This window comes from Macrotis lagotis, chromosome 1 (genome assembly GCF_037893015.1).
Source record: "Macrotis lagotis isolate mMagLag1 chromosome 1, bilby.v1.9.chrom.fasta, whole genome shotgun sequence".
Taxonomy (NCBI): Eukaryota; Metazoa; Chordata; class Mammalia; order Peramelemorphia; family Peramelidae; genus Macrotis; species Macrotis lagotis.
In genome coordinates this window covers 525,296,497-525,324,188 of record NC_133658.1, presented here as the reverse complement: position 1 = coordinate 525,324,188, position 27,692 = coordinate 525,296,497, and the positions used below count along the sequence as shown (strand labels likewise).

General features: G+C 31.6%; 1 protein-coding gene across 1 annotated transcript in view; it reads right to left on the bottom strand.

The window, feature by feature from the left end:
* DMD (dystrophin) overlaps window positions 1-27,692 on the bottom strand; it is a 2,282,785-nt gene that overhangs the window by 1,514,122 nt on the left and 740,971 nt on the right. The window contains exon 18 of the mRNA XM_074220296.1: window positions 23,184-23,359. Within this exon, the coding sequence (XP_074076397.1) occupies window positions 23,184-23,359 (176 nt within the window). The remainder of the gene's footprint in view (window positions 1-23,183; window positions 23,360-27,692) is intronic.

Below are 27,692 nucleotides of genomic sequence, written 5' to 3'. Positions count from 1 at the left end.
ATCTTTCATTTCATTGTGATTTAAATTATACAATATAGTAGAGCCTTATACATTCATACTTCATTAATTTAGAATTTGTTATAACTTCGGACTGAATAGTTTATACTTTCATTATGTGCACAGAGATTTCTAAAGCAAATTAAAAATGTAAACAAACTAAGCATGAAAACATGTACTTATTCAAAAGGATTATCTTTTGCCCAACACAATCATGGAATACTTTACACACATGCTTAAACATATATATATATATATATATATATACATATATATATATTATATATATGTATATATACACACACACACACACACACACACACACACACATATATATATATATATATATATACACATATATGCATGAATGCATACACATATACACATACTCATACATTGTTTTTGTTTGGGTTCTACTTCCCAGGTTATATACCAGAATTTATTAAGAAGAAATTTATTTAACTGTTAAAGTACATTTCCTTCAAATTTTCTATAGGAAAATAACAAAAATCCAGGTTTATTAACTTCTGTGTCAAAAGGATAGTCTCTAGTGAGTAAATCAGAACAGATATGACCGATATGGCAATATATTCTATCTTCATTTAAAAGAGATTTGAGTGCACTCAAACAATGAGATTAAAGACCATTTGCAAAAATTTTTAAATCCAAAAGCTAACTAACAATCTTGCTCTTCAAATTCTATTCCTTTCTTCTGACTTTACTACTTATATTTGTAGAAGAATATTGCACAATTTCTTTTATTCAAAATCTTGTCATTTATTTTAAGCTTTTACCTGTTATCTTCTTTCATATACAATGAGTCGTAATCTTTTATGGTCTACTACATATCCATTTTTGTTGTTCAGTTATGTACAGTTTTACTGGCAAAGATAATGAAGTGATTTACCTTTTCTTTCTCCAGTAGATTAAGGCAAAGAGAGGTTAAAGGCCGAGGATCACATAGCTAGTAAATGTCTAAGGGTGGATTGGAATTCTATCTTCTTGACTTCAGATCCAACATATTATCCATTGTGTCTCCACAGCACATACGCATATTCATGTATATATGAATACATATGCATATATATGTGTATACATACATATATACATACACCTATAGACCCATACACCCATACACCTATACACCCATACATATATACACATATACACATATGCACATATCCATATATATATTAGGGACAGCTAGGTGATGCAGGGGAGGGGACAGAGCGTCAACCCTGGAGTCAAGAGGACTTGAGTTCAAATTCAGCCTCAGACATTTAATAATTATCTAATAATTTAATAATTAGATGTGTTACTTTGGACAAGTCACTTAATCCCATTGCTTTAGAAAACCAAAAATCAAAATTTTTATGCTACTACAATAGTTTGTATACCTTCTATTTTTATGTTTTGCATTTTTAGATTTTAAGAGCATCATCCACAAAATACATTTTGGTGAACAAAATGTAATTCTAACATATTATATTGAAATAGTTCTTTTAATAGCACTAAAATTTGCTTAACTTTTCCTAAAATATTTCTGGCTTGAGTTTATTTCCAATTTCTATAGGGACATTTTGAATTTTCAATTCAATTCAATTTAGTTCAGTTAAATTGCACTTTAATAATTATTGAGTATTTCATAACAATAATTTTAAAACTGAATGTTTTTATTTATATAATTAGGTTTAACAGCATGTGTGTTGATAACACAAAAAAAGAAAATCAAGCAAATAATTAAAATGTCTTTATGATATAGAAGCAAATTGAGATATAAATCTCTTATTCAAATATTTTTTTAAGATATACTTAGTGACAATTTCATTAAGGTAGAGAACAAGGAAAATTTATCTTCCAATTTAATTCAGATCAATTAGTAAAGTATACTTAGTGAAAAAAGAAATGAAGGTAGACTTGGAAGAAAATGATTATGTCAGTAAAAAGTCTTTGATAACAAAATAGTAAATTGTCCACAAGCAGTAATATTCTAGGACAGCAGTTATCATTTTGACTCCAGAACCCCTTTGCAATCTAAAGAATTATTTAAGACCCACCAAAGAACTCTTACTTTTGTATGTTACATCTATCAATGTTTCCTGCATTGGAAATTTTTATCTTGGTATTATTATGAAAATAGTTATGACTTCATGGACTACCTGCAAGCATCTTGGTGACCCCTGTGTTCGTTCATTTAAATCACACTAAGAGAACCACTGCTCCATGCCATGGAGTTCTTTTATATGAGCTTTGAAAATCCTTCCCATTGTCCAAAGCCTTCCTTCTTTCCTCATTCCAATCCCAACTTGCAGTCTGCTATCCACTCTTCCTAACATAATATTAGAAAGGTTATATTTAGGATACAAAATTATATTTCCTCCAGTAAGAGTTCTGGGTAAGTAAAGAAAGAAGAAGATGTAGGAATGGAAAAGGAAAGGAGAAACAGGATTTTCCAGATACCAGTAGGTTCCATTTTTTGTGACTTATTTAAATATTAAGAAATACCCGTATTCCTTATAGCAAAGAAGATGGTGCTGTGAGTAGAGAGATAGATGATAAATAGGTAGGTAGGTAGATAGATAGATAGATAGATAGATAGATAGATAGATAGATAGATAGACAGGCAGATAGATAGAAAGTTGGCTAGATGGATGGATGGATGGATGGATGGATGGATGGATGGATGGATGGACAGACGGACAGATGGACAAACAAATGGATAGATGGATGGATGGATGGGTGGATGGATGGATGGACAGAAACTAAAAGTATGAGAAACATTGACTTTAGAAAACTTGATTTCAGAGTTGAGAATGAAGATCTCATAGTCACAGATGTTTGAAAGAAAATGAAATTCTGAAAATAAAAACCAAGATATGACCATAATTACTAAGAAGATAGGGAACAAGGATATAGGGAAGAAGCATTTATTAAGTGCCTACTATATGGATTAATTAGGTAGCACAATAGATAGAATGCTGGGCCTGGAGTTGAGGACCTGAGTTCAAATGTGATCTCAGAGACTTACTAGTTGTATGATCTTGGGCAACTCACTTATCCTTATTTGACTCAGTCTCTTCATTTGTAAAATGAGATGTAGAAGGATACTCTAAAAAGATACTCTAGTATCTTTGCCAAGAAAACTTCAAATGAAGTCATGAAGAGTCAGACAGTACTAACCAATAAAACAATTAAATTGAGCCATATATTGTGCTGTGTTTTAGAAACATCACCCCATTTGATCATCTAAGAATACAAATGTATATACAAAAGATAAAAATGAACGTAAAATAACAAACTGTTTTATTCAAGTAAAGACACCTGTATCAAAATTCAGAATGAAATTAATCTTCTAACATATAATTTTAAGGATAATGAAATGTGGATTTTAAAAACATATCTTTAGGTTATCAACATAATAAGACGTTTGCTTAACATGGATGCTATAATATTAATGCTAATCTGCATTTATGCAGTGCTTCAATTTATAAAAATTATTTTTGGCCATGTAATGGGGTTAAATGACTTTCCTAAGGTCACACAGCTAAGTAATTTTTAGGTGTTTAAGGCCAGATTTAAAAGTCCTTAAAATCCACTTATAGAGTAAAAGTTAGACATTTTAAAGATGAAGAAACTTGGGTTCAGAGAGTTTAAGTGACTGATTCTCAGTTGTGTGCATGTCTGTTCTATCACACTGTTTTCCAAATAAGAAAGAACTACCAAATACATATTTTTCTTCCCCAAGAATGGTCTTCAATATTTAGTTTATAATTAACACATTTATGAGACAATTGAAGCCAATGGAAAAAAAATTAGTGGACATAATTTTTAAATGAGGTTAAATCACTTGATAAGCATAGCAGAATGAACATTGGACTTTGAATGAAATCCTCACAATAGTGCTGAGAGGAAGGTGGTATCTTCATATTTATTATATATATGTATCTTAGAAAATTAAGGGAAATAGAAGGTGTGACTAGCCCAAACATACACCAACTAAGCATCCAAAGTTGGATTTGAACCCAGGTCTTTGCTCTAGGTCTAGTGCTTATAAATTTCACCTTGTTTCCTTTCCTCCTGTATTTATCAATAATTCATTTTGTGTCCTTGGGAAAATCACATATTTTCTCTATGTATCACTCATTTATATCCAAGAATATTAAAGAAATTTATACTAGAAGACAAAATTTAGGAAGATGCAAATTTCCAAGGAAAAATATAGTTTCCAGAAAAAAAGAACTGTGAGCTTAAGGTTGATTAATGCTTAGAAAAATTCTTGGGATTACTTATAGAATAGATTATTTGTCAACACTCAGACATGCTGATCATTGATAATCGACACTGGATAATGCAGAATAATTCATGCCAAACTCACTTATTTTTCTTTCCCCTTTTTCAGAGTTGTCAGAGATACTGAGAGTGGTTTGCCCAAGGCCATTCACTCACCCACAGTAACAGACACAACCTGAACCCAGATTTTCCTAACACTAAGGCTATTAAGTCCCATCATGTCATATTTGCCTTTGTGATGTTCTGAAAGCAAGAACGTGGAGTGAGATGGTAGCAGGAAGTAGAACAGAATCTCACTCTGATTACAAAGGGTTGAGCTATCCACCTGGCACCTGTTGTAACACCTGCCTTACCTGCTATCACCTCACCTGTCACCTCCTCAACCTAAGGTCCCTATTTAATCTTAAACTACATTAGCAAATATATATTATCTTAAAAAGGAGCAGTAACTATTCAAGAGAAGACTTCTCTGGGGAGAACATATATGGAATAAAGCATTCCAATCTAAACACCACATTATAATGAACCAAATTTGGAACAGCTGATTTGGTTTAATGCCAGAAAAGCAGTGTCATAGGGTTATATAGTATCACTTTATTTATTTAATTTATATGCACAGTATATCATGCAAATATCAGACTGGATGAATCAAAAGTCAGAATTAAGGTTGCTGGGAGAAATATCAACCATCTCAGATATGCAGAAAATACCACTCTGATGGCAGCATATAAAGAAAAATGAAAAAGCTTCTTGATGAGCATGAAAAAGCATGAAAACTGACTTTAACCTAACATGTAAAAAGACCTAACATCACAGCCACTGATTGCACCACTTCCATGGCAAATAGAAGAAGAAATTGAACCAATGTCAAAATTTATATTCTTGGGTTCAAAGATCACTGAAGATAGCAGTGACTATAGCCATGATATTAAAAGACAGTGAATCCTTGGAAGGAAAGCTTGGAAAATCTGAACAGCACATTAAAAAGCAGAGACATCAACTTAGTGACAAAGGACTGTATATTCAAATCCAGGGGTTTTTGAATAGCAATGTATAGCTGTGAGAGCTGGGTTATAAGGAAAGCTGACAACAGTGAAGCTGGTATTTTTGAATTATGGTGCTGGAGAAGACTTTTTAGAGTCCCTTGAATACCAAAGATATCAAATCAGTCAATCCTTAAAAAAAGTAATTCAGGCTGTTCAATGGAAGATCAAATACTGAAGCTGAAACTTAAATACTTTGGCCACATAATGAGAAGACAGAACTCAGTGGAAAAATATTCTGGTGTTAGGAAAAATTGAAGGCAAAAGGAAGGGAGAGAATAAGGATGAGATTATAAGATACTATTATGGAAGCAATGAACAAGAGATTGGATAGAATTTGGGAGAAAGGGAAAGATAGAGGGGCATAGTGTACTGTGGTCCATGAGATCATCAAGAATTGAACACAACTGAATGACAGAACAACAAGAAGGGACAAACTGCTGTATCTACAGAGATGGGTCAATAGAATAGTGAAGGGGACTCAAATCATATGATATAATAGGGAATGTATAGCCTGAAAAAAATTAGATGTTCAAGAACAAAGAATTAATAAATCTTAGAACTGAAAAGATTCAATCATCTAAGTAAATCACTTTATTTTAAAAAAATGATAAAATTGAAATGAAATGACTATTTCAGTGTCATAAAATTAGTTTATAGCAGACCCTAGAATTATTCAGCAATTCATAACAATATTTAACAGAAACAAATTAATGTCTTATGTAATTATAGACAATTGAGGTAGACTCAATAAGACTTTGTAGGGTAGTAGATATTAGTTCAATAAAGAACAATTTAAATTCTAAAAATATAGCAATCTGTAACCAGATGTATGTCCACCTACCAAAGATATAATAACTACTGGGTGTTCAAATTAAATAATTTCCAAGTTCCCCTTTATCCCTTAGGTTCTATGATTATTTTTGTTTGTTTGTTTTACTAACCGTTGATATTTTTATTTTATTAACCATTATTTTATTTTGAAAATAAATGTATAAATGCTAATTCAAATTATATGATGTTTTAAATAATAAAATTTATTTAAAGCATTCTAGAAAATTGGGAATTATTAGTTTGAAAACACTTTCTTCCAGGGATTAAGATAGTAGTAGGGGAATTTACATTTATTGCTTCTTTTAAGATTATCCTGAGGCCAGCTACATGGAGCTGGGCTTGGAAAGAGGAGGACCTGAGTTCAAATTAGATCTAAGATATTTGGATAAGTCATTCTCCACAAAGCCCAACAACAAAATGATTATTCTGAGCATGGGTAAGTAAAAAATGATAACTTTTTTTCTTAATAAAAGAACTATGGAAGTTCATAAGTGGTTGGTTGTTGTTCTTCATTCTCGAAGACCATGATATCAAGGAGACAATGCCATGATAAGCATGACATTGGATTTGAGTGTGTGTTTGGGGGGTGCCTTGCTAAGTCACCAACTTCACTTTCTCCTTCAGAGCCATCTGGGTTCAGGATGACTGAAAGTGACTCTAGATGAGAGGCAATTTGGATAAGTGACTTGCCCAAAGTCACATAGCTAGTAATTGTCTGAGACTGGATTTGAACTCCCATCCTTCTGAATTCAAGGTGAGTGCTCTATGTAATGTACCATCTAGCTTCCCTTAGCTCATAAATAATAATCATTGATTTAGAGATGAATGAGATCTTAGAAGCACATAATCAAACCCTTTCATCTTATAGATAAGCAAATTAGCAAAGTAATGTGACTTGCTGAGCAAAATGCTGAATGATGAACAGGGATTTAGATCAAGATCTCTTGACTCAAAAATCTCATTTAGCCCTATATCAATACAATTGAGTAGTAAAGAACAAACACAGAGACTACATTATTCTGAAAGCTAGAGGTAAAATTCTGTGAACCTGTAGATTCCTAAGGCTTATCTTTCAGTTAAAATAAAGTTCTTATTGGATTAGAAAGAGGAAAGAAATTGTTCTTAAAATACTTTAAAAAACAACTTCTTTCCTAAATGAAAAATGAAATTGTTATAGTAATGATGCATCTATGAACATAAAATATGACATGTACACTTTACACATCCTCATTCATTTAACAAGATTTCATGTTGGGTTTTTTTAATGAAAGAAAAGTCCCACATGTTCCCGTAGAAGTGAATGTTGAACCCTAGATGGAGCACTTCCCTTTTATTTCATCCTATTTAAAATACTTAGGTTCTCTTTCCCTAGACTTTCCTCCATAATGATAATAGAGTGAATAAATGGATTATTCATGGACATCCCTTATACATGGAATTATAAAAAGCACAAAGATATAGATAAAATGTTATTAAAAAGAAATGTTATTAAAACATCTATAGATGAACTAAATGCCTTTGGACATTTTTAATCAATATAGTATACAAAATCCCTTGATAAAATATTCATAATTTTGGGGCACATACTTAACCCAAATTATATGGGATTCATTCTTACATAAAAATAGAATTCTATGCACTTTATTATGCATTAGGTTTTTAACTCCTTCAATTTTCTCCAACATCTTCGCTTTTCCCACCAATATATAGATTTTGCTTTCTTAATAAATAAATCTAACAATTCCCATCTCACATTAACTATCACAAATTCTCCAGAATTGATATATGAAATTTAAAAACTTTAAAAGGCCATTTTACCAAAACTAAGAAAAGAGATGGATACATTTGTGCTTACATATAGTGCTAGTTATATAGACCCCTTTATTTTTTATGCATGTAGCATTCCCTCAAATTTACACTTGAAAGTTTGGTCCCCAGAGTCTAGCTGCCTTCTCCAATTTGAATTTTAAGCCTTAAATTAACTACTTCTACTCCTTTAGTTCACAAACCCACTATTCGTGTATATCCCATTAATAATCTGTCAGCAGTCACAATCAGGTTATAGCAGTGACATTTTACTTTGATGGTAAAGTGAAAACAATAGCTATAAAAAAAAGTGTATACCAAAAATCTACAGTTATTTTCTCCAGAAAAAACATACATTATCACTCCTGGGAAGAATAGGCTTAGGGTGCAGTGGAGGGAAGGATAACCCCATGACAAAGTCATTCCACAAGTCCTGGTACTGCAAAAACCTGAAAGTTCTTTCTTTATTGAGAATTAGTTCAAGGCTCCCATATTTGCCTTCTTCCAAAATATCAGTCTTATTTGGCAGTGATTATACCTTTGAGACTCTATATCCCCTCTCTTCACTATTTCTATATATCTTTGGATGGAGTGTATATCTGTAAGCATGCAATGTCTTCTACTAGAATGAAGCTCTTATGACATTAATTCTGTGAATGAAGAGGGAGGAGAAATTCCTTCCTCAACTAGTCCTCTAAGTAGAGGAACTTGCATATCTTCCATAACTACATCCAATTCTCAAACATATACTGCACGATGGTTTGCTTTTATCTTTCTGTCTATTATCTATAAAATTAATAATAATAATAATAATAATAATAATAATATTTATATAGCCCCTATTTGTGAAAGAACTTTATTATACCCTACTATTCTAAACACTTTTAAACAATTATATTACTTGATCTTCACAAACAACTCTACAAGGCAGGATAGCTATTGCTCTTCCCATTTTATAAATGAGGAAATTGGGGCAAACAGAGATTAAGAGATTTGTCAAATTGTGCCGCTAGTAAATGTCTGAGGCTTCATTTGAACCTGTCTTCCTGACTCCAGGCCCCAGCACCTTATCTACTGTGTCACCTAGATGTTTCCATCTAACTTTCTATTCCCTAAGGTGCTGATATTCTCAGCCAGTCACTGGATATCTCATAGTTACTGTGAATTTTATTTTCATCTGGGGCAAAGGGCTATAATTTTCCTCAAAGTAACTAAAGGATTTCTTCAAATATTGTTGTGTAATTTTTGAAAAAGCTATTGACACCTCTTCTGCATTAGTTCTATGTACCTTGTGATTCCATTCTGGGCCTTTTGTAATTACTTCAAGAGTTGGGGAGGGGGTGATGGAGAGGAAAGATCCTCCTTTTCACATCCTAGATACTAAAAATATAAAGGAAACAACTAGAGTCTTTTTTTAAGAATATTTTTGGTAATTCATGGCCTTATTGAAATCCAAGATGCATTATTGTGCCATCAAATGATATAAGGAAATTTAAATGAAGATTAACTCCAGTAACAATACCAATTTTTAAATTGTTTATCCAAAGAAGTATCCACATATATTTACCTTTGTTTTCTGTTTTTAAGCTATCTCTCTTTTTCTATGATAAAAAAAAAACCAAAAAAAAACTCTCTACCAACCCCAAGGAAGTTTTTGTGTTGGTTTTTAAATAGATTTGGGTACATATTTTTTTGACAATCTAAATGAATCAATTTTTGTAAAACCCTGCTCTGATTTCCTCCTTTTGATGTGGAATTAAGTTTGAGCTCTTAAAGTTTATGCTGGTACAAATACATAATCTGACAGGTTGTATCAAGATGTACGGTCTTCAAGTTTGGGCCAGTTAGCTGGCCAGAAGGAAGTGATTATTTGACTCTTTTTGTTCATTTATTTGCTACAGAAACACACTGCAAGGACAAATACACATGCAAAAATATCTTCAGTTCTATGTGTTTCCCTTTCATTTCCATATTAATGTAGAAGAATGTCAGAAAAGGAATGAGAGATATATCTAGTTTTTAGATCCCTTGCTCAAAATTAGATGTGTGTGTGTGTATGGTAAGCAAGGAAAGCATCATGCACAAAATAAAAACCCCCAAATAAAATCATTCTGTTCTATCTTAAGAAAACTGCTGGTCATACCAATCAAACTACCAAATAACTATTTTACTGAGAAAAAAATAGTAACAAAATTCATCTGGAGCAACAAAAGGTCAAGAACGTCAAGGGAACTGATAAAAACAATGTAAAGGAAAGTGGCCTAGCTCTACCAGATCTCAAATTATGCTATAAAGAGGCAGTCATCAAAACTGCCTGGTACTGCTTAAGAAATAGAATAATGAATCAGTAGATTAGGATAGGTACAAAGTTAACAGTAGTAAATAACTATTGTAATCTATTGTTTGACAAACACATAGAGAATTTCTGGGAAAATAACTCACTATTTGACAAAAATTGTTGGGAAAGGGGTGGCTAGGTGGCTCACTGGATAAAGCACCAGCCCTGGAGTCAGGATGACCTGAGTTCAAATCTAGTCTCAGACAATTAATAATTCCTTAGCTGTGTGGCCTTGGGCAAGCCACTTAACCCCATTTAACTTGCAAAACCCTAAAAAAATTGTTGGGGAAACGAGAAAAATAGTATGACAAAAACTAGTCATAGACCACATCTCACACCATATACCAAAAAAAAAAAATTAAAATGGATATAGGATTTAGACATAAAGGGTGATACCATAGACCAACTAACAGATTAAGAAATACTCTAAATGTTGAAACTATGGAAAGGAGAGAAAATTATGGACAAACAAGAAATAGAGAACAGCATAAATTTCAAAATGGATGATTTTGAATATATTAAATTGAAAAGTTTCTGCACTAATCAAACAGATGCTCCCAAGATTAGACGAAAAACACAAATTTGACAATTTTCACAGCCAGGGGTTCTGATGGAGGTATCATTTCTTAAACAAAATTAGAGAATTGGATCTAATTTATAAATTTACAAGTCATTCCCTGGCTGATAAATGGTCAAATGATATGAACAGGCAGACTTCAAATGAAGAAATTTAAGTTAAATATAGTCATATGAAAAACTTCACCAAATCACTACTGATTAGAGAAATGCAAATTAAAACAACCAATAGGCATCACCTCACACCTTTCAGATAGACTAAGAAGACATAAAGGGAAAACAATTAATGTTGAAGAGATTATGAAAGAATTGAGACATTAATGCATTGCTGATGGAGTTATGAACTAACCCAGCCATTCTGGAGAGCAATACAGAACTATGCCTAAAGAGCAATAAAACTTATATACCCTTTGACCCAGAAATACCAATACTAGGCCTATATCCAGAAAAAATGTCACCAAAAGAAGGAAAAAGTTCCACATGTTCCAAAATATTCATAGCAACCCTTTTCGTAGTGGCAAAGAACTGGAAACATGAGACTGCCCATCAACTGGAGAATGACTGAACAAGTTATCGTATATGAATGTAATGGAATACGATTATTCTAAAAGAAACCATGAATGGACAGGATCTGATACTGAGAGAAGGGAGCAAACCAAGAGAACAATGTGCACATTAAAAACAACATTGTGAGATGATCAACCTTGATGGAATCAGCTCCTCTCAGTGGTTCAGAGAGCTAGGACATATGAATTAGACTGGTTATGGACAATGCTATCCCCATCCAGAGGAAGAAAAAAAAAACAAAATCCCCCAAAAGAAAAACCAGCCCTTCAGAATCTGATAAAACTTTATAAAAATTGTCTCTTTCCCTTAATCCTAAATCCACATACAGAAAATGACTAATATATAAACATGTTTATCAAAAATATGTATGTAGCTGAGGGGAGTGGGGTGAAAAGGAATGGTGGAAGGAAATTTTGTAACTTAAAAATATACATATGCATATGGATGGAAATAAATAAATAAATAAATAAATAAACAAATAATTAAATAAATAAACAAACAAATAAATAAATAAATTAAAAAAACAAAACCATGAATCATCAGACTCTAGAGAAGCATGGAACGAATTATAGGATTTGATGCTGAGCAAAATGAACAGAACTAAGAGAACATTGGACAATAACAACATTATGAGATGATCACTTATGATGGATTCAGCTTCTCTCAGCAGTTCAGAGAGCTAGGACAACTCTGGGAGACCTGTTATGGACAATGCTATTCACATCCACAGGAAGAAAAACAAAGCAAAATAGACAAACAAAAAACCCCCTACAGAATCTGAATGAACACTTTGTTCACTTATAAAAAATAACTTCTCATGTTTTTCCTTCTCATCTCATAGTTCACTAGACTGTCTCCCACTGGGGGGAGGAGCAGTAGGAAGGAAGAATATAAGGAAATTATGTTGCATATAAATATGTATATACATGTGAATGAATGTTGAAAAGCTTTCATAACATGTAAGTGGAAATATAAAATAAAATATCAACTGGGAAAATAAAAAGAAAATTGCTTATTAATTAAATTGTACTACAGAGATCCACAAATTCCATGACATCTCCACTGAAAGAATCTAGGATTAATAAAGGATTGAAAAGGAATGATATATATGTGTATATATATATATATATATATATATATATATATATATATATATGTATATATATTTATATTCATGTGTTGCTGTTCTGGCCACAGAGAGACTCTCTGAGTCAGGTCCAGTTCTTGTATAATTCTTCTCATTTGCACTTGTAGAGATTGGGTAATGTCAATTATTGCTTCCTTAAGGTTCTCTTTCCTAACCACCATTTTACTTCTGGGATTTAAGATAGCATTATAATAACCTCTTCATTCTTTCACATAGCTAAAGAGCTTATGTGTTCATTTTTGTTTTGGCTAACAGAAAGATATGGTACATTGATTCCACAACCTCTCTCACTTGGACCTCACTTAAGGACCAGCACTCAGTACAGTTCCCTTCTTATGAAGGGTACTTAATAAATGTTGAATTTATCTATTGAATCAGTAGTTAGAACCCAAAATTGCATTATTAGAAGAAAAATATACAAAGAAGTGATAAGATAGCAACAATGAAAAGAAAATAAATGTAAATAATCTGCTCTACTTTGGAGGTAGCTTGCCAATGAGTGTTTCTCTATTTCCATATCTTGGCTGAGCCCTCCATCCAAAATTCCATTTTGAATATTGACTTTAGGGAGAAGGATTAGAGTCAGCAAGTAAAGGATATTGCTGACTCGGTTTTTAGCTTTGCCATGTATCTTATCAGCTGCAGAAGCTTTCACTATGTCCATCCATGAACCAGAAACTGCTTTGGTCTTGATGGGAAGGAATTTAAAATTTAAATACTCTTAGTGTAAATGCTCACTGATTATAAAAGATATTTTAATTCTTTTTTGAGTCTTTAAAGTTGGAATGACTACAGTCAAGTTTCAGAAACTGTTTTTTGCAATGATAGAAATGATATTAATCTAATATACAACTATTACCACTTCCCTAGCTTCTCTCAGGAGATTAAATCATTCTCCATACAATAGCACTCTCTCTCTACATATACACATCCAACAATTTCTTCATTCTTTCCATCTTTTAGTTGTCTTTTGGATTAATGTGAGGTATCTGAGTGATTATTTCCATAATTAATTTAAAGGACCACATGTTTTTAATCTGGGCAACTCTCATAGAAAAATTAAGTAATATTTCTACATTTGTTTTAGCAATATACATAAACAGGGGGCAGGAATAACTAAAACTATAAAGAAAATGGAAACTACAATAAGGTATAAGGTTGGGTTCTATCTCTATCCAATTAATATAATTAAAGAAAGGCTATTGAAACAAAATATAATTTAGATCTATACAGGGTCTTAATCATTTTAAAGGATCAAGATGCTTTGATCATTGACGAAGGTAGATAATAACACAGAAGAACTATTTTTTGATTTATTAAAAGATTAAATCATGCCTCTTCAACTAGGAATAAAAGCAGCAAGCATATTTGGAAACAATCAGCATACCATTAAGTAGTCATACTCAGAATCTTCTAGGCTTGGCAAAACCTTGAAGTAAAGGACAGCTAGGTAGCACAGTAGATAGAGCATTGGCCCTGGAGTCAGGAAGATCTCAGCTCAAATCCAGCCCCAGACACTTAATAATTGCCTTGCTGTGTGACCTTGGGCAAGTCACTTAACTCTATTGCCTTAAATAAATAAAATTTAAAAAAAACACCTTGAGATAAATCTTTGCATTTGTGTCAGAGAGCAAAAAGGAAGGGGCAGTAAATCAAGATGGAGTACACTCCATCCCCACCATGCCACCAATCACATTATCAATATTTGCACAGTATTGAGCCCGAATTATGAAGATACTTGGAAAATATAAAAATGGCAAGCATAGATGCACAGATATAGCCAATAAAGGGAGCAGAAATCTTCAAGAAGCATGAGAACAATATCACAAATGGAATAAGAAAGATCTTTCAATAATCAGGAATAATGAGTTTTCCCATCTGCAACACATGAGCCTCACCAGTGCTGTACTTTAAATGTGTATACATTATCCCACTGTGTGTATTTGTGGGAAAGTGTGTGTACAGGTTGTGCTTTTTAAAATTTTCTTCAATTGTCTCTTCTATATTTACTATATCTATCTATCTATCTATCTATGCTAAATTTCTTTTCCAAAAACTAATTAAACCTGGAAGATAAGCAATGGTGAACTCATCAGGGGGGGTTACTATTAGAAATTCTATTCCCCTAGATTTTCCTCTGGGAATATAAGGGGGTAAAGTATGCAGCTATCCTCTGAACACTTTAGCAACTAACGCATATTAGGGTTAAGGAGATAGACCTAGAAAGGATCTTAGATAAAAATAAAATGAATGAACTTAGGGTATTCACACTAACAGCACTTAGCACAATGGCTAGCTTTCATTTTAAAATATATTTATAACCTAAAACAATATATATTTCCAATGTAATCCAATCCAATGAACATTTTTAAAATAACCTACAATGTGCAATGTATTATTAAAGATGTCTGGGATCAAAAAAATAATGAAAAACAATCCCTATTTTTCAAGGAGTTAACATTCAACTTAAGCTTTGACATCTCCAGACTTGAGTTTCTTTAGTAAAACATAAAAATACTAGACATCTACTTCACAAAGAAAGTGAAAGTTGGATAGTTTAAGAATACAGAATACTTCAAAAATAACAATTCACAAGCAACCAATTATGTTATTAATCTAGTTTGCTGATTAAAAATAAAAATATAGTTCATTCTATAGACTTTTTTCCATTATGTGTTTATTTATAACCTAGTTTCATTTCTGTTTTTAATTATATGGAAGTCGAAATACTCCATAAAACTTTTTATGCTCAAAACACATGTTATATACTAACGTTTGCCATATGCATTTTTATGTGCACAGAAAATATCACTTTAATAATATAGTAAATATTGTAATTATTTTTTTAAAAATTAGCCCAAGATACCAAAATAAAAGATCAAATCTTTTTATAAACTTGGTTCTCTTAGTCCTTTTGATTTCCCAGGTAACTATTTTATGGCTATCATTTAATTTTAAAGGAAAAACCAAAATGACAAAATTATATAAAATAAAAATAATTGTCAGTTCTTAAAAATCATATTAGAATTTCTTATTACATAATTGGCAGGGGGGAAAGAAAAAATAAACTTAAAATTTTTTGATATACCATTTGAGAAAGCTGTTTTGCTTTATTATGTGTATTTTTTGCCAAATGTGGCATATGATTGTAATGCACTACTAATGTGCTACAACAAATTATATGAGGTGGTTTTAGAAAATCCTGGGAAGTCTTACATGAATTGATACAAAGTGAAATGAGCTTATTCCTGAGAATATTATATGCAGTAACAGAAATATTGTAGGATTGATCAACTATGAAAGATTTAGCTACTTTGTTCAAAGCAATGATCCTAAATAATTCAAAGCTAATGATTTAAAAATCCAAAAAAAGGCATCCATCTCCAAAAAAAGAGAACTGCTATTCTCTGAGTGCAAATTGAAGCATACTTTTTAAACTTTATTTTTCTTGGGAATTTTTCAGCTTTCTTTTGCAACATAGGTAACATGAAAATATGTTTTGTGTATTGTATAATCAATATATTGATTGTATTATCAATGGATAACAGAGAGAGAGGGGTGGAAAGGAGAGAATTTGTGATTTTTAAAATAAGTGTTAAAAAATTAAATATAGCTTTACAATATGTGATAAAATATATTTTTTTGTAAATCACATACAATTACTTTATTCTGAATAGAACTAATAAAGTATATAGTACAAAATAAAAAGAAGACAATACATAATAATAATAATAATAATAACAATAATAATAATAATAATAAAAAGTTTGCCAAGTAGCAGCAAGTCTATCCCTCTCCTTGACTCTATAAATCCTGGACATAAGAGGTGCTGTGAACCCAGGTATTTAAAGTTCAGACAGCCTTTTGAGTGAATTAAGAAGTACAAACAACACAATACAATTCAAAATGATTTGGACTCACATCCATCAGGATTGATCAGCAGATTCAGAACCTCTGGAGAAATTCTGATCCCACAATTTATAGCCCAGATGATGGAGTTAAGATCTGGATGGACTTGGAAAATGACAGATGTCCTATTTATCCAGAACTTCCAGTGTGCTCTAGTTGCAGCTGACTTGTTTCTTTCTCTTTTTTTTGTTTCATCTTTATTTTTTTCATCCATATACACATGTATATTTTTAAATTACGAAATTTCCTTCCACCCTCTCTTCCCATCCCCCTCCCCTCAGTGGCAAACAGTCAGGTTAGTATTGTGCATGCATATTTTTGATAAACATGTTTATAGATTAGTCATTTTCAGTATGAGGAATTAAGAGTAAGGGAAATAGATATATCAGAGATAATTTTTATAAAGTGTTCAGCACATTCTGAAGGATTTTCTTTTGTTTGCTTTGTTTTAATTAAAATATTTTTTAAAACCCTACTATATGATAAGTTCTTTGGCAGACATTAGGGTCATAAAGGAAAAAAAAAACCAAAGGCCTTCCATTCCAGAAATTTATATTGTTTCAGGAGATATAACACATTGCTATTCATCTATTATCTATCAATATTTTAAAGGAATGGGAGTGACTTATCAGGTATAACCTGATTTCATACAGGTTTCATCTTGGTGAAGGAAATAGCACTGCAATTCTATTCAGGAATGCTGGGAGTGGTAGTCATAGAGGGATAGTGTTGTGCCCTCCAACTCAACAAAAGACAAGGAACATTCTTCCTTCTTTCTACACTTCATCATTGACTCTGTAGAAGAATTTAACTAGTCAAGGAGAGAGAGAGAGAGAGAGACAGAGAGAGAGAGAGAGAGACTTAATGAATTGAGTAGCTTTAATTCCCTATGGATTATAGCTTTGAGAGGGAAAATGGAAAAGAACAACCCAATGATAAATTGACAAACTAAAAGACTTGGAAAGACATAAAAAGAGCAGACAGTCTTCATTGTATTCCTATTCCTAAATAACTACACTAAAGCTTTCAAAGAATTTTCCTTTGGTTGAATCCTCTTTCTTAGATGAACTGTTGCACCATTCTTAATAACAGAGCTTCTGCTTTGTTTATGGTTTCAATATTTTTTATCTTAAAAGTTTATTTAAATATATATATATATATATATACACATACATGTACAATACACACATATATAAGCACACACACATATGTACTCAAATATTTACTCTATATATTTTTATATATTTTTCATGCTTAAAAATATACTATGTTTCTCTCACAACTCATTCAATTTTGATCAATGTATAGCATGGAAACAATATAAAGTCTATCAGATTGCCTTTTGTGGGGGGTGGGGGAGGGTAAGATTGGGGGAAAATTGTAAAATTCAAAAAACAATAAAAAAATCTGCAACAAAAATATATTATGCTTTACAATTTGATTGCAACAATCAAATATCTGAAAATGAAGTACCATGAACATTCTAGTTTTAAGGGTCCACAATCAAAAAGAAAGTGCAGATTCAAGAAATCAATTTTGTCACAGGTGAGAAAAAGGGGACAGGAAAAGAAGAAAGATAATTTAGTTTTCATACATTTATGAGTCAAAGGTCTCTCAGTTTTCCATGATAGCGCATTATAATTGCAATCCTAATTTTCCAAACAATAAATGAGTTTCTATGAAAATTGTTTTATATATATATTATACATATATCCATATTTACATTCATTGTGGAACTGATATTCGGTGGGAAAGACATAAAGTTCTTAGGTCTAAAATTGGGGGGGGTCTTTCTTTTTTCTCAATAATGAAATGATGACCAGAAGTTAATATAAAACTGAATTATATCTCTCTATACTGATAATATATAAAGGAACAGAGATGAAAAGATGTCAAGTTCCTACCCTCCACAACTTTCTACTTTCTCATCTGAAAGGGAATAAACTTTTGACATAAATATGAAAATACTTTGTAGATCTTAATATACTATACACACACACACACACACACACACACACACACACACACACACACATATATATATATACTAGTTGTCTATGATTTATTAATTGCTTTTTATGCACCAGATACTTTGCGAAACATTGAAGACACAAAGAAGGGCAAAAATATGAAAGATTGCCCTAAATAACTAATAATTAGAGAAACATATATTAATATAGCACTGAGGCACAATTTCACATTAATTAAATTGGCTAAGATGACAAAAAAAGAAAATGACAAATGATAGAAGGAATATGGAAAAATCAGTAGATTGATGCAATGTTGGAGGAGTTGTGACCTAGTCCAACCATTCTGTTAAACACTTTGGAAAATGCCAAAAGAGTTATTAGACCATGCAAACCTTTTACACAGTGAAGCTCCTACTAGGACTACATTCCAAAGAGAAAAAAAAAAAACAAAAAGGAAAACAACACATATGTATAAAAATTTAAAGTAGTTATTTTTGTTGTGGCAAAGAAATAGAAACTTAGGGACTGCCTATCATCTGGGGAATGGCTGAACAAGTTAGGATATGCAAATATTAGAAAAATATCTTAAAATGTACTTTGAGAGTACTATACCAAGATATTTTTATAAATCTTATTTTTAGCAGAAATGATATTTGGAGATCTAATATTTTCCAGTGGAATACTAAAAGTAACATATAAAAAGGTGTTTCACTCAGTACTGATACCTATTGCTTCTAATTTGAAACTCTGAAGCTAAACAAATATCTGAATTTAAAGTAAAACAGTAATTAATCCATGTATTTGTCTTATACAATTGGAATAAAAGAACTGCTTAAAGTTCTTTTTATCCACTACCCTTAAAATGTGAAATAATCTGTATTAAATAAATAAAATATTTTAAAATAAGGATAGAAAGCTTATAACTTGCAATGTCTAGAGACAAATCAGACAGATTAATTATTTCAAGCTAGATTGGCAAAATGAGAATGGACCACAGAAGACCTAAGTAACATACTAGAAGCAGAATTGAGTTCAGATATAGGAGAATGATTCATTTAGGAGTGGCACTTTCTTCATAATGGGTTAGATTCTTGTTATTTTTTTTTTTTTTTAGGTTTTTGCAAGGCAGTGGGTTAAGTGTCTTGCCCAAGGCCACACAGCTAGGGAATTATTAAGTGTCTGAGGCTGGATTTGAACTCAGGACCTCCTGACTCCAAGGCCAGTGATCTATCCACTGCGCCACCTAACCCCCCCCCAAAGGTTAGATTCTTGTTGTAGAAACTCTAGTCTAGAAAAACTTCACTCTAATAAGGAAACTATGTCTTCCTTCTCTTCCCTGTTCTCTTCTGTCCATACCAATTTAATTAGGCAGGTAAATTGATAAAAAATTATAACATTAAAAACTCCTTTAAACACGAAATCATTAGAAACCAATTCTCTAAAAAAATGCCAGATTAATTGGAATAACAGCAGTAACTTTGCACTACCCTGTATGTTATATACTGATTTTTATATGCAAAATAATATTAATTTACTTCAATTTTTGCAGTAAAATAATAATTATTATAATGAAAATTATAATCTGCAATTCAGTACCAGAGTACCATGTTTATTTTTGAACAGACCTTCTAAGTAGTAACCATGGCATATTTAAAAAAAAAAACAGAAAAAATTACTTCTACTAAGAAATTCTTGCATGAATCAATTTTTCATTTAAAAAACTCTTAGATGAGCAGAACCAGAAAAACACTATATACCCTAACAGCAACATGGGGGTGATGATCAACCTTGATTGACTTGCTCATTTCATGAGTACAATCAGGGACAATTTTGGGCTGTCTGCATCCAGATAAAGAACTGTGGAGTTTGAACAAAGTTAAAGGACTATTCCCTTTAATTTAGAAAAAAAAAAAACCTGATATGTTATTGTCTTATCTTGTTATCTCTTATACCTTATGTTTCTTCCTTAAGGATATGATTTCTCTCTCATCACATTCAATTTGGATCAATGTACAACACTGAAACAATGTAAAGACTGACAAAGTGCTTTCTGTGGGGGGGGGGTGAGGGGAAGGAAGGAAGATTGGGAGAAAATTGTAAAACTCAAAATAAATAAAATCTTTAATTTAAAAATAAACTCAGTTCTAGAATAAACAATATTATTTGGATCATGCCTAAATTATTTTGTAGGCTTTTTAATTAACTGTATTTATAACAAATTATTAATTAAATAGTAGCTAGCAGGACAGCTAGCATTTATTAAATGCTCTTTGATGTTTAGTTTAAGTATAATTTTGATTAGAATTTTGAAATTAATAAATTTATTTAAAATATCAAAATAATAAGTCCTGGTAATTTTATTTAGGCCTAATTTCTTCTCGGTTATAACAATGATATTTTACAAAATTTCCTCAGACTTTGGACAATACTATCTAGGGGTGGGGGAATAGGGAGAAAAAATATCTAAAAACATAATTAATTTGCTAGTGCTATATCAAGAGGTTTAATTTTTTTTATTTTTAGCAGTAATGATATTTGGAGAATTGCAAAAGCATTTACATTTAGAAAGTGAATTTTAATGATGATAGTTTATCTAGCACATTTGGATTACAAAGCAGTTCATTTAAATATCTCATTTGATTTTTTTATAACAATCCTATTATACAGTTATTGGTACCTCCCCTTTTATAACTGAGCAAGTTGAATGACTCAGGGTGGTTTACCAAACTTCATGTCAAACACGACCTAGAAATTGAATGCTTTGCAAGCAGTTAGAAATCTGGGGTTAGAATTCAGGACAGGCCTTGAGATAAACATTTTGGAGCCATTTACCTAAACAAGATATGAAGCTCTGAAATTAAAGAAGTTACGTAAAAGTTGGAGTAAAAAGAGAAAAGCAGAACTGGACTGAAATAACTCATAGTCAAGATTGGGATATTTGAGGAAGGATTTACTGCTTGTAATGACTTCAGGAGAAATAAGTGATAGACAAAGGATTGATGGATGTCAAGAACACGAAAAATTGATCACAAAATAATATCCACACTGTTTGCTATCAAAATTCATAATTTAATCTATATACAAATTTCAGTGGACCTATTGAATTATTTATATTTTTCTTTGCTGAAATGTGATTTTATTGTTACATTAGCATCAATCTCAATTGTTTTAAAGTATATGTCATTGTTGGCTATGTTGCTTCCACTAGGGTTACAATTCTCCCATGGGATGAAGGATATTATCATGCTGATGCCTAGATACAAAATAATGGAGATAATTTTAGCTGTTTTAATCCAATTCAAATGTACAAAATTAGAAAATTCTCAATCATTGAATAAAAATCTTCCAAATATTTAATCCTCTCTTTTCTAACGGCTCAAATACTGAGTTGATAGCTTAGTGAAAGATTCTAGTCATCTTTCCTTGTCCCTTAGTCATCCCACCTCAACCATATGTAGAAACAACACATGAAAACATGAGGGATAAGGAGAAATGAAGAAATCAAATATCCATTAAAATTTTCTCTCCTTGATCCTGCTTTTGGCAACCCTTTTACAACCAATTCAATTTGTGTGGTCATCCTTAGGAACACTGAAATAGATTGAAGTCTACAAATTCTCATAATCTCTACAAACAATGAGGAGTAGGGTCTATGATTAGAGATATTAGGAATGTGAAATTAGCTAGGTTTTGCTACCTATTCCCAGAAAAAAACTGCACTACACATCCAGATGGAAATTATAAGAAATAGTAGGGGTACCCAAATCAAACTTGAATCTTGAATAAAACTCGTCCTAATCCTAACGGCAATTTGTACTTTCAACCTGTAGCTAGAATGCCGTAGAAAGGCAGAATATTTTATTTGGATAACCTTGGTTAAAGTATTTTTTCCTTCTCTTTTCAAAACAGCTCATGTACTAGTTTTATGCATATATTCTTCCCTTTCTATCTTTATCTTAAATTCTAAAGTAAAGAATTCATTCTACATAATCAGTAGACATAAGCTATTTAGAAATAAAATTAGATTTTATGGGTTCTTTCCTAATTTCAAAACTCTTTTAATATGATCCGACAAAAATTATTCAAAGAAGAGCAAAGTTTTTAATGTAATTAAATTAGCTTTTATATTGAAATAAATTTTAATTATAAAATCAATATGTTCATTTATTTAAAGTAATGCAACTAATACATCTATAATGTTAATTCCAACATAATTAGCAAATGAATCTTTTAAAATCATGGAACTTAAATATAACTACTTATAAATATGTAAGATTAGGAAATCTGATCTAGAATTTCCCATGATTTACTATCTACAGATTTAGAAAGTATATGCTTATATACTAGCAGAATAGACTCCCAACTATTGGAGATGGAATTTTTCTTGTTTTTTGTTACTGCAAGAAATACTTTTCTAAAAATATTAAACAAAATTGATTTTGCTAAAAATATTTTTAAGAAAGGAAAAATTGTAATTTATCATTTGTGGTTTATTATTTTAATAAAACAAATTATTTTATTGATTAAGCTGAGTAATGATTCCTTATCAATGCCTTAAAAACAGTTTCATTATTTTTTTACTAAAATAATAATAAATTAGAGACATTCAAGGCATATTTAAATATTTTTTATAGTACCAGAAGTTCTATAACCAACAGCAGTAGCAAATTAACTTTTGGGGTCACAATTAATCTTCATCATCTCACCTTTTCCTAATTTCTGAATCCACAACAATCTGTCGCTTCTTTTGGGGAGGTGACGGTAGCAGTTCATCTTTGGCATGCTTTACCAGGATTTGTTCCCTTGTGGTCACCATAGTTACAGTTTCCATTACAGTTGTCTGTGTTAGAGATGTCTGAGTGGTGGTGACAGCCTGTGAAATCTGTGAGAAGTATTGAAACAGAGGTCACACATTTCTAGAAAGACTACAGGAAATACTGCATAAAGTGGCAATACAAAATAATGAGCTCTTCCTACTTGTTGGTAGACTGACCTTAAGTTTAGAAATAACATCATATTGTATTTAAATCAAACTCTTATGTGACTTGTTACATTGGATAAATTAACTATCAAAGTTAGAAACAGCAGGTACATTTTTGATTTGGAGAGGGGATTAAGGTAAATTACTGTTTTTCCAAATTTCTGTACTCCCTTGGTAATACCTATGTCTTTAACATGCAAATGAAAAACAGGGAATAGTCGTTTATTCAGATGTCTATAGAAATATCTCTCCATTTTTCTTAGTTGTCAGTGTTTAGAATTTATTTTCCTTCTTCTGTTTTCTTTTATCTCCCCAGTGCACATCCCAATGATGCCTGGGAGTCCCTTCTTTTTCTTCATCTTATCTTATTCCTCAGCACCACTCATTATTAATCCAACTAGTTGGAGGTATTTCTATGACTCAAACACAGAGTACAGATAGAAGTGTAGAATACAGAAAGGAAAAGGGAAGGGAAATAAGGAAACAGGCAAAACTCTGAAACTGCACCTGCTTATTTTTGCTATTACCCCTAGGTTGAGTCCAAACCTCAGCACTTGTCTCAGAGGCCATCCTAGTTTCTGTGATGAAATACTCAGTAAAAATAAATAAATAAATAAAATCTGTTTAGGTGTTTCTCTGAAATATAGGCACTGAACTTGTTAAGAATGGAACAATATTACAAAACATATTTTTTCTCTCAGGACTTTACAGTTTAATGAGGGATGGAAATTTATTCAAGTAACTAAAATTCAAGAAAGAGTGAGAAAATGCAAATAGGAGGAAGGTCAAGATTTCTGAGAAATTTTAGAAGGAAGAAATAAAATTCTATTGGGAGACAAGGGGATTCATTCAATGAAAAAAGTATATCAAAATCAAACCTTGAAAGAATGGAAATTCCTTAATAGATGAAGGTATATGAAAGAAGTCCAATATTGTTATCAAATAGTAATTATGCAAAGAGATTAAAATCCCAAAGACTGAGTGTGAAGTGTGAGGATGGGAGGGGGGGAAATCAGGATGGAAAAAGGGTATGGAGAATGGTTTAATTTGGTTGGGGAAGCAATATGATATGAAGCAAAGAATTAGGTTGGTCTCAGATTATGAAAGGCTTCAAATACCATTATAACCACTTGCAGCTTGATTTCCCTACAGAACTGAAGTGAAAAGATAGAAGATTAAGAAGACTTAAGAGTTTTCTCATTGTTATCAATAAAAAGAATCCTCAGAAAAATCTCAACAGAATAGTATTTGTTTTAATCAGAGGAGAGAAAACCTGGTTGGAATAAATGGATGATGAGAAAGGGAAAGAAAATAGTTGAGCCAGTCTCTAAGGTTAAACTGCTACAGCAAATCATTGTCCTCTCTAACTTGTTTTAGCCCTTAGGCTTCCCTTTGGTAAGACAGAGCAATATTTAAGCTTCTAAATTCAATACTGCAAGACTCTCCAGTCTTTCAATATGGAGAGCCCCGATCTGCCACAGGCTGTCATTCTTCTAAAAAATTAGCAGGTTATTTTAAAAAATTCTTATGACCAAAGCTTTTTCACCCTGTAGGGAAATTGGTGATGAGTCTTTCCAAACTTAATTTGTCTAGTCCAAGTATGCAGGACTAAAAATTATGTGCAGGACTTTCCATAGAGGTAGCAATTCAAAAATTTTGCTTTCTCTTAGGAAAAACCAAGGTCAACTTCCTGTACCCATGAGTCATCCAAAGAGAATTTAGTGATTAACTCCAAGTAAACTTTAGGTAAAGTAATTAGTTTTTTGCAGCATGCTCTGAGAGCCCAAGTACCATTCCACAGTGTTTTCTGTGTTCCAAGCAACTGACTTAAAAAGGTTGGGAACAGAATTAGTGCATGAATTGGTAACTTCCTACATAATAAATGAAGAAGGTTCAGAAGACATACTAGTACTAACTTTTCTAGTAAAATAAAATAACTTTTGACTTAGTTAACTATCTCCAGGTTTGTGGGGGTTTTTTGGCTAAATTATTATATCTTAATGAAGGAAGTTTCTTCTAAATAAATTTGCTTTGAATAATATTATAATTATTATTGTATTCCATGTAATTTTCTCAATATTAATCATTAATGTAAATAAAATCATCTTTTTTTGGAAAGAAAATTATATGTCTTCCACCTTTTAAAAATAACATTTTAACAAATAGCTAAAATTTCTAGTTAAAATATTATAAAATAACAAAATTATAGCAACAGTTAAGGATCTGTTAGTGCTATTACATTTGTGTGTCAAATAACAACTCTTGTTCTCTGATCAGTAGGTTTAAATATCACTCAAATTATTAACTGGAAACCTGCTTAGTGGGGTGTTATTTATGTTCTATAATAACAGTATTTCCAGCCTGGTTATTATTCCCATTTTTCCTTCTGGGGCGAAGAGACTAATTCCCTTTTGATTTGATAGTTCTTCAGGTATGTAAAAATAGATATTCTGTCCCCTTTAAGTCTTTTTCTGGGTTAAATAACAAAAGTAATTTCAATAATTCTTAATATAGAATAATTTAGAGACCTAACACTGTCATTGTTACCCTTCCCTGGATCATCTTCAGTTCATCAACATCCTTTTAAAAATGCAATGTCCAGAGTAGGACTCTAGGTGTGATCTGACCCAGGTCAGAGTAAAGAGGGGCTATTATATCTAAAGTTCTAGGTACTATGCCTCTTTTAGTACTGTCTAAATTTAGATTATTTATTTAAATTTCTCATGCAATAACACTGCTAATTCATATTGAGGCTCCAGTGCACCTATTCTTTTTCAGACAAATTGTGCTTACTTATATATTACCTGTTTTATGGTGGTGAAATTGTTTGTGTGAACAAAAACTTAACTTTATAAAATTTCATCAAAATACATTTGAGAAAATGTTCTACTCTGTCATTCATTATATTAGCAACACTCAATTTTGTTCCACTTTCAAAGTAGAGAAGGTTAAAATTTTTCATTTATACAAAGTTACTTGGAAAAATATTAACTCAAGATCAAGAATACTGCACCCCCCACCTCTGTCCCCTTGAGATCTCCTTCTAAATTAACATAGAACCAAAACTTTGGGTGTTAGGTCTCATTACACAACCAGCTAAATGTACTTTTATATAATCCATGTCTCTCGATCTTATTTGACAATATAAAAATGGGAAATTTTGCCAACTTGTTTGTGATGATCTGTGTAAATTCTATCTACTTCATTCTCTTGTACTAAAACATCTTAAAGAAACAAAAACAAAGTATTCTAAAACTGCACTTTAAATCTTTGCAAACATAATAATTTTTATTTTGCTTTTGGTTAAATTTTAATTATTTTTTACTATTATAGATAGTCTATGACATAAAAAGAAGTCAAGTATATGAGTTGAGATCTACATTAATTTATTGTTCTTTAATCTTCCCTAAATTTTTAAAGTTCTATTCAAGCAACCTGTATTTTGACATTATATGGCAGAAAAAAACTAGTTGTTTTCCATTTTGCCTTCAATATAGAAGTAATAACAAATTTTAATCTTAGAAATATTTGAACATAACCATTAATACATAAAAGACAAGTTTAAACACAATTTCTCTGAAAAAGAATGGGTGAACTGTAACCTCAATATCAATTATCAGTGTTACAGCATGAGAAATTTAAAAAAAAATAATTAATCTAAATTTAGACAATTAGTAAGGGAGGCATAGTAACCAGGACTATAGTCTTACCTGATCAGTTAACACCTAGAGTCCTATATTCTCTTCTGGGCATTGCAATTTAAAAAGGATATTGATGAGTTGAAGATGATCCAGGGAAGGTTCACAATGATGATGTTAGGTCTATAAATTATTCTACATTAAGAATAATTGAGGGGCAGCTAGGTGGCACAGTGGATAGAGCACCAACCCTGGAGTCAGGAGGACCTGAATTCAAATGTGACCTCAGACACTTGATAATTATCTAGCTGTGTGATCATGGAAAAGTCACTCAACCCCATTGCTTTGCAAAAGAAAGGAACAAAAAACAATATTTGAAATTACTATAGATGTTTAACCTAGGAAAGACTTAAAGGAGATTGGATATCTATTTTTAAGTAACCAAAGAACTATCAAATGAAAAAAGAATTAGTTTTTGGCCCGACAAGGAAAAAATTAGTAGAAAAAGTTGGAGGATGGACACTCAATAATTGCCTAGCTGTCAAGGAAAAAATTAGTAGAAAAAGTTGGAGGATGGACACTCAATAATTGCCTAG